This window comes from Embiotoca jacksoni, unplaced genomic scaffold, assembly GCF_022577435.1.
Source record: "Embiotoca jacksoni isolate LCO1_2020_lvr unplaced genomic scaffold, fEmbJac1.0.p SCAF_14, whole genome shotgun sequence".
Lineage (NCBI taxonomy): Eukaryota > Metazoa > Chordata > Actinopteri > Embiotocidae > Embiotoca > Embiotoca jacksoni.
The window spans coordinates 10,337,653-10,346,457 of NW_027185274.1; the positions used below are offsets into that span (position 1 = coordinate 10,337,653).

At 37.3% G+C, this 8,805-nt stretch overlaps 1 protein-coding gene across 1 annotated transcript; it reads right to left on the minus strand.

The window, feature by feature from the left end:
* Positions 1-619: 619 nt before the first annotated feature.
* On the minus strand, positions 620-8,805 carry LOC138197234 (uncharacterized). Its single transcript, XM_069147907.1, has 8 exons — positions 8,792-8,805; positions 6,597-6,625; positions 5,513-5,589; positions 4,373-4,666; positions 3,361-3,639; positions 2,083-2,202; positions 1,915-1,948; positions 620-1,634 (listed from the first exon to the last, which is right to left on the minus strand). Exons 1-8 carry the CDS (start codon positions 8,795-8,797, stop codon positions 1,592-1,594), a joined length of 882 nt encoding a protein of 293 aa, XP_069004008.1. The 5' UTR covers positions 8,798-8,805; the 3' UTR covers positions 620-1,591.

The window sequence follows — 8,805 nt, forward strand, 5'->3', positions numbered from 1 at the left end:
CAGGGAAACCATTTCACAATTAAATACTAAAAAAAGAAAAAACATAATGAAATAAATACTTTAATAATTACATACAAAGGATTATTTAACATGAGAACCTAAGAAAATGTCAGTTGGAAAGAAGACCAAATTATTGAATCATCAGGAAAACAGCAATTTAAATGAAAAAGAAAAATGAAATGTTCCCTTTCTGTATTATTTATTGCACCTTACAAGGGACTCCTTCAATACTGGAACTAACAAAATATTTAGCTGGAACAGCAAAGTGCATTGTGCAGTGTATTTGTTTTTCACAGTTTTCTGATAATTTCTGACACAATTTTAATATATATATATAGATATATCTATAGATATATATATACAGATATATATATCTATATATAGATATATATGTATATCTATATATATACAGTGATGGGCATTTTATATATAACTATATTTTTGATTTAATAGTCAACAGCCAGCTTAGGGTACATACATTTTTGCCTTTTGAGAAATAGGCACCGTATATATATAGAGAGAGATATATATATCGAGATATATATATATATATATATATATATATGTATATATACGGTGCCTTTCTTTCGAGACAAAAATGTATGTACCCTAAGCTGGCTGTTGGACTATTAAATCAAAAATATAGTTATATATAAAATGCCCATCACTAAAGTTAGCAGAACATTAAAACTGGGCTACAAGAGAAAACTGCACAGGGGAATTTTAACGTGCAGCAGCACCATTATAATGTGTCTAAAATGTATGAAACATGGTCCACAAGTGACCTGTTGTAGCAGCTCTTTCAGAGGTCAGTGTAACAATATGAGATGTATTTTCCTGAATCTTCTCTCCTCTTGTTTTTATTGCTCACAACTTACAGTAAGAAGGTGTTTCTATAGAAACAGTTTTCCAGGATGCAACAACAATCTCATCACACACCAATAGAAAAGTATTTTTTTTTTTTTTTAGAAGTAAGACACTTTCAGCTTAATGATGCACTGTCCTTCACGAGTAAATACACTAATGATGAATACTTCCTCAAACACTTCAAAGCTGCATGTGTTGATAGGATGAAGTCCCTGGTGAGTCACAGACTGGTGAGGTCTTTCCTGACGTGTAAGGTGACCAGGTGTTCCCCTTTATATGTGATTTCACATCCCTTGTCCTGCGTCTATTGAGCAATGCCTCACATTTTCATTGGCTTTAGTCTTCAAAAGTTAACACTGCAGGACAGACACTTTTCTCAAATTTGGACATACAGCAAAAACAGAGACATTCCCACTTAAACCCCACGATAGTTGCCAGAAGGATGAGGAAACAGTAGCTGAAATAACTTACATTTACCATACTGCAGCATCGTAACCAAACAGGTCAGCAGACTGGTTGTAATACAGCACCACGTAAGACTTTTGTGACATCAAATTGCTAACTTGTCATAATCTTTGTGCCACATTTGGTTTGTTGGGATATGGTCACCCCACTGACGCGTATTCAATCACAAATGGAACGTACACTTACAGTTGTCTTCCTAGACTGTGCAAAATGTATTATTTGTATTCCGGATAACAATCAGGTATTGTTCTCCATTAGCTCAGGTGCCTCTGGGACTGCTTTCCCTGAGGGCCACTGCCTCCCTGGATGAAATGAGACATACCAAAAGAAGAAGACAAGGTTGAATAAAGTCACTGGGGACTCAGAGACTGTCAACAGACTATAGTAATACAAATACATGTTGATTAGAAGTTACAAAAAACATTTTCAGGCAACTAGGACATGATTTCCAGCCCTTTCTTAAAAATAAAAAAATAAAAAAATAAATAAAAATTACATTTATCCATGTAGTCAAAAACATGTTTAACCATTCAAATGTGGGCAACTGTATTGAACCACTTATTTGTTATTTACATAACTCACTCTTCTTGCCCCACACCATCTCCTGCTGCTGCTCCTGGAAACCAGCAGAGATGTAATTGTAAGCTGCTGCACATTACTAGAGAGTAATTCATACTGATATCTTTGTGTTCTTAACAGCAAATGTATGTAGAACAGCTACGTTTGGACAATCTTTATCTCGGTCCTTACCTCTGTGTCTTGCGTTATATTTCCAGCACCAAACCACCACCACAACAACCATGAAAAAGACAACCAGACAGATGGCTGCTGCTATCACATGAGGACTGAAAGGTGGAGCCTTGGGAGCACCTTTAGGTGAGAACAAATGTGTATCAGAGTCAAAAACATAAGCACTGAAACAGTTTAGTTTAAACCATGAGGCTCACTTTTATATTTTTCTCATTGGCAGTAGACAAAAAAAAAGGGTTCGTTCCCCTCAATATTTCCTCACTTCGCTAGCCTCTCTGTGGCTCTAAGCAAATACTTGACTTGTGTTAGCCAAATAGTCATGATCTAGTAAAAGGGTTGCTGAGGTATGAAAACCTAATCCAATGCAGCATTTGTGGCCACTGTTGCGATACAGTTCACTTGATCCAAGTGTTGGTTAAAATCGCAACATTAATTGGACAGATTGACATGAAATTTTGCACAGGCATTTATGGTCCCCAGAGGATGAAGTCTTGAGAACATTGGAGCTCCTCTGACATTTCCTGTTGAGCCAACATCAAGTCAAAATTCTTAGTGTTTAGTGCTGATTACCAAATGTTAGCATGATAACACACTAAACTAAGAGGCTATCCAACTAGCTTCTGTAGCTCAATGTCATCCATCCATTATCTATACCCGCTTTATCCTGAACAGGGTCACGGGGGGCTGGAGCCTATCCCAGCTCACTTAGGGCGAAGGCAGGGTACACCCTGGACAGGTTGCCAGCCTATCACAGGGCCAACACGTAGAGACAGACGGAAAAAAAGACCATTCACGCCAAAGGGCAATTTGTAGAATAACCAATTAACCTGAGGTGCATGTTTTTGGATGGTGGGAGGAAGCCAGAGTACCTGGAGAGAACCCATGCAGGCACAGGGAGAACATGCATACGCCGCACAGAAAGGCCCAGGCCCGGATTCGAACCCTGGAACTTTTTGCTGCGACCATGCTAACCACTGCACCACTGTGCCACCCATCGCATGCCATCACATTCACAAATCTTTTCATTAATTTTGCTGAAAAACTTAACCAAGCATTCAAAGCAGTGCAGTAGTACTTTAAAATCTCCTGACAGAAACATAAACTAAATTTCACTGAAAGTATGCAAAAATTTCCCTCACACATCCCTTGAAAAGTAGACCTTAAAGAGGATCTATACCAAGGGGTTTCCTGTGGCTTTCACATTTTCCAAAGCTTGCCCAGTGGTTGGACGCACGCGAAAGACTTCGGTAAAGAAATAGTTTTGAGTCCACTACTCACAGACTGAAACTTGATCCGAAGTGATGTCTCCCACAGAGCAGCTGAACTTCATCTCCTCACCGGAGCAGTTGAAAAAGGCAGTGCTGGTGCTGTTGAAAATCCCGGTAGTACTTTGCACTTCACTGCTGTTCACGATTTTCCACATCTGACTGCTGCTATTGCCAGTCCCAGTTACATTCCACTTCATCTCGGCCTTTGGGTGCCCACCATGAGAGGCACAGATGACCAGGCATCTCTGGTCACCACAAACCTTTGAGACCCCAGGTTTGCTGTAGGTAGCTGAAGGACAGAGAGAAAGCAATCGCTATAGGTGCTTTATTTTTCGAGTCTGACCGGTACACACAGAGTCCCCTCCCTGTTCAGGCTTTTTGGTTTCTTCCAGCTGGAGAGCTGTGCAGTGATAGCTGTTACATAACTGCATGTAGTATGTTGCAAACTGTGGGGCTAACCACAGTGTGAGCTATGACTAACCAATCTCAGCTCATCACATCACAGCTCATGACTTGATTCATTTACAAGATGCTGAAAGCTTCAGAATTTCCCAATTTAAGGTGACTTCAGCGTCAACATTACGAGTAGCTTTTTCATTGTCTTTTGCTGTTATTTGCAGCTATCATTTTTTATTAAACGTCACATGTTAAATTGTGAAATAAAGTAACTACATTCTGAACATGCTGTTTTCTTTACTTTAGATAACTGGCAGTGTTGGTTGGCTAACCTGAGATAAAAGCCTTTTCGCTAACATTAAATGCAGCAGTGAATAGTAGATAATTTAAATGTTTGTAAGATATATATTATAAGATCTTTTAGGCATTGTATCATTGTAATCGAATCCATATCAGAAATAAATTAACTTCTCTCTATGTTGCCTGTAAATTTGGATGATGATTTTAAACTTTCCGTGACAATGCCTTTGGATTGTGAAAAGTGCCACCTCCAAAAATGTAATTCATGATGGCCCTGCATAAAAGCACAATGAAATAAAAGTTTGAATATTGAATTTAACTCATACCTGTGACAATGAGCTGTATATCAGTTGTGCTCACATGGCTTTTGTTGTCACCGATGTGACATTGATACGTCCCGATATGTAACGGTGTCAATCCGTAGATGTGCACAGCTGCCTGTTCGCGATCCACTATTGTGTTCGGCCATGGACGTGTTGTTATTTTTTTGAAGTGGAAGCCATTGACGTAGCTACCGTCTTTTTGAATGTAAAGAAAGGTTATTTGGCTTTCCTTGTTGACAGGGCATCGAAAGGTCACATTTCCACCAACCTCCCCTCTGATCTGAAGATCACCACACTCTGGAAAAGAAAAGCAAATATGAGTAAGGTTTTAGAGTACTTGGCAACTTTTCATGCAACAGAATGTCTAAACTGAAGAGATACAAATGACTTAAAAAAAAAAAAAAAAAAAAAAAAAACATTATCAATTGTATTGTTGAGTAGACAGTTCTTATTTCGGGCTTAGGTAGGAGTACATTTTAAGGGTTTTTTATTTTGGTTTTTTGACTGCTCTGCTGCATGACGCTGTCAGCTAATTTCAGTTCTTCTTAAACTTTTCTGCCCTTTATTTTTTCTGTAAAATACCTGCGTAGTAGTTTCCCTTTTGTTTTCTATGATCGAGAGCTACAGGTTTTCCTTTTTACTGTCACCATTGGATATGAGGATTTGTGTCTTGTCTGGTATTGCCTGATGTTTTGACTGTCCATGACCTCTTTTTAGTAGCTAGTCATTAACCTCTGTTGTGTTCAGATTGGTCACTTGTCCACTATATTGTCCTTCATATAATCCACTATAAAAATGGGTAACTGGCCAACCCAAACACACTTTTTGTCTGCCCTAAATTCAGTGCTGGTATGTTGCTAACTGTATCAAAGCTACTTTGCTGAAAACAGAAATAGGGTCAAGAAGGAGGACTGAGACACTTTTATTTATTTATTTATCAAACACCAAAACAATAAGCTAAAAGAGAAGAATAAGTTGTGTAAGTCTTCCCTCTCTGTATTGTAGTACATTTGGTATGCATGTGCAATCAAGCATAGTGCTGTGAAAATAAATTTCCATATTTATGTAATTAATTTTGATAAACACATGTAAAACCACAATGAAGGCGTGTTACTGATGCACTGATATGACAGAACTGCTCACCTGTGACAGAGAGGAGGCTTGTCATAATCAAAACCAGATCCTTCAGTGAGAAGGGAAGTCTTCGTCTTCTGGGAAGACTGGAAAGAAAAATATATTTTACCTGGTTACCAAGTCAATGGGGGAGCACTTACAGTCCGGCACAAAGAGATACAGACACACAATGTTAGCTTGCCCAAAAAAAAAATCGTTTTGCTCTGAGAGTTTACATAGTTCAAATAACTATGCACCTGCATTTACAACTGCACTTCGTGTACTGTTCATCAAATCACATCAAATATTTTCCCTCCCCTGTTAACAACTGTCATAGCTTTTAAAACAAAACAAAAATAATCATTTCACATTTTCTTTACAGGACAAACCCAAGAACATACTCAAGATTGTGTTCAGTGTGAAACCTCTGCACACGTGAGTAAATTCTTTTGTGGATTCATAAGGATTTGTGTTCAGAACCAAGAATTGACTCCACAAATGTCAAATACCATCAGTTTCAGCATCAGGAGAGTTATGGGTTCGAAATACCTTTCGCAATTATAATTTCAGAAAATAAATTTGACAGCGAAAGTTTGAAAATTATGCTCAGTCTCCTTGCCCACATTGTTGTCATTCATTTTTATGAATGGAGTTTCAGTTGATAAACCTTGACACAGTTTTGTAATGCAGGGTCACAAATTTATGATAGTTAGGTCTGTAGATATTCATTGGAATTACGCTGCCATCAGATTACTGGAATAGTAACACAAACACTTGATTATTAGCAACACTGAGGTTTTGAATGCTATGATGTCATTGGAATTTAGAAAATTCAATAGCAGACAATGGCATAACTCAGTAGTTAGTAGTGTAAACTACATGATCTCAGGTTCAACTCATGTTCACTTGAAGAAGATATATTTGTTTAAGATGATACCACAGTGAATGACCTACTATTAACAATGAAACACCCACTCCATACAAAATGCTGATTTACTGTCAGTCACCCTCTAAAGATGACCAGGAAACAACCACAAATAGAACTAATGAAAACACAAGGGTTTAATAACTGGAAAACTAATTCATTTATTTTTAAAATGGGAGGGTTACTTACAGATAATACTGAAGGATGCACTTTGATGCCTGTTGAAAAGACAAACAAGATAATCACTGTGATATGGATGGTAGTATCAGTTCACAACAGCTTTAATCAGACAAGGGAGCACTTGGAAGTTTATAGCACTCAAAAATTGGTCAGTAATGCAGAGATTCTTCATCATTTGTCTTTGTCAGGTCAGGATAGCGGACCATTTGTTCAGAATTTGGAAACAAGTGATTGAGCTTCTTTCACAAATCTAAATCAGGGTCTTATTTTAAATGTTAAATTTGAGAGGTGATGTTACTGTTCTTTACATATTATGAAAACTATTAATTAGAATGACATTCGTTACAGTATGCAGTAAACATTGTCTCTTGAACCTATTTAAAATATCTGACTGGTACTTCAGTCAATCTTGTAAGGCAGACTAAGTTCTTGTCATCTTCAAATAACACACCCATTTTTTCAACAGATACCAAGCAGGAAAGCCCCATTAGCAGTATGAAAGAAATCAGGGGGAAATACTGCCTTCTCTGTTACTTTGTATGTGGAATTACAGGAAACCAAATAGGGAAAGGACACAGTAGATCCAAGTATATTCTATAGTTCTGCCTTTTATTTGGTAAAATCTCAGTTTCTTCCCAATAGAAAAACTGGTTTCATTAGATACGTTTTTTTTTTATTTTTAATTTTTTTTAATTTTTTAAACATGTTAGTATATTAGCTATATATAGCTAGTTTCAAACAGACTTGTATCTAAAACTGTTCAGGAGGATATGATTTACTTTCTGATCACTCTGTTAGGGCACTGCTGATGATGACTCAACATCTCAGAAAATTCCCAGGTAATTATATTTGGGTTGTTATGTTGTTAGGTTATGGTGTCACAGGATAAATCCAATTGCATTAAAGCTGTATGTGTCAAAATCCTAGATATCATTTACAAAATTCCAAAAAGCTAACAACATGAAAGAGGTTGTCCAGTGGGACCACCCTTAAAAACACCATGTTTCATAATGAGTGGGCTTTTAGCAGCAGTGTCTCTTGGTCCGAAGGAGGAACAACAAAACAGGAAATTCCCAAAGGACTACATGTCGTTTTCAGTGTCATGAAAGGTGACACCAGATAGACTGTGAAAGTCATATTAATAACAACTGAACTCATGATTCAATGTGAGGCTAAGATAAACGGCAGGCTTTACTAAAACAGGGGATTCCCACATAACGTGAACTTGAACTCGCCCTGCTGCAATGTAATGTGATGTTGACACATACATGACCCACACGATCAATTAAGTTCATCCAGTGTAAGTTTCGTCTCTTTTTTTTTTTTTTATCTTGAGCCTGGACTAAAACTTCAAGCAACAGAAAATACTTCAAAGAATTGTATAGGGTGACAGTGATTAAACTGAGGCAAGACACTTTGTTTATCTGCTGTTGCTACACTGCTGAAGCTTCACTAGTCGTTGTTTTTGTTTCAGAAAAGATCGAAGACAAGCTAACTTTCAATTTCCATTCTCATTTTAATTTTTTTGTGAATCCACAAATGGCATATGGTTAGATAACAACTGAGTCATATATGGTGAATAACTGATTCATAACTCATTTCTGCTCCCGGAGAACTATCCCAAAGAGATACTCACTTGACTAAAATGTCCTCAAACTAAATACTGTTAAGAAATAAGCAGTATTTACACAAGCGCATGTGATTCACACTGTTAACATGGTACACTGTTACACGAGACAGTCATTGAATCACAGATTAAAAAAAGAGAAAGAAATGACATCATTTGAGATTACTTTCTCTTTGCTTGCACATAGTGTGATACAATAGCCAGTCTTGCATAAGCTAATTCAATTTTCTGTTATGTATTCAGCTGTAACTATAACTCCCTCACTTATTGTGCTTAGTATTTCTGCTGCATGCTACAATCCACCAACTTAAATGATTGCAGGACACTTAAAGCTCTTCCTTCGAACGTGTTTGACAGATAGACACATTGCATATACAGGCTGCAGCTCAATGGCATTTCAGGTATACGTCTGTACAGCAAACTATATTCATGCCTGAGAGACATTTCTATCTGACATCAATATGACAGAACATAAAAGGCTTAATCACAAAAAGATTGTGACAATATGTAACATTATATTGTTAAAAGTTGCTCTCTAATCAGACAATGTGTAAAAGAAGGATAAGAATGAACTCACGGTCATGCTGCCTC

What these genes read in the sequence shown, in the direction of transcription:
- LOC138197234 (XM_069147907.1), bottom strand. An exon ending in TGCATCCTTCAGTATTATCT is followed by an intron (nt 5,590 to 6,596) that starts GTAAGTAACCCT and finishes TTTTCTTTCCAG; the next exon opens with TCTTCCCAGAAGACGAAGAC. An exon ending in GATGGTGTGGGGCAAGAAGA is followed by an intron (nt 1,635 to 1,914) that starts GTGAGTTATGTA and finishes CATTTCATCCAG; the next exon opens with GGAGGCAGTGGCCCTCAGGG.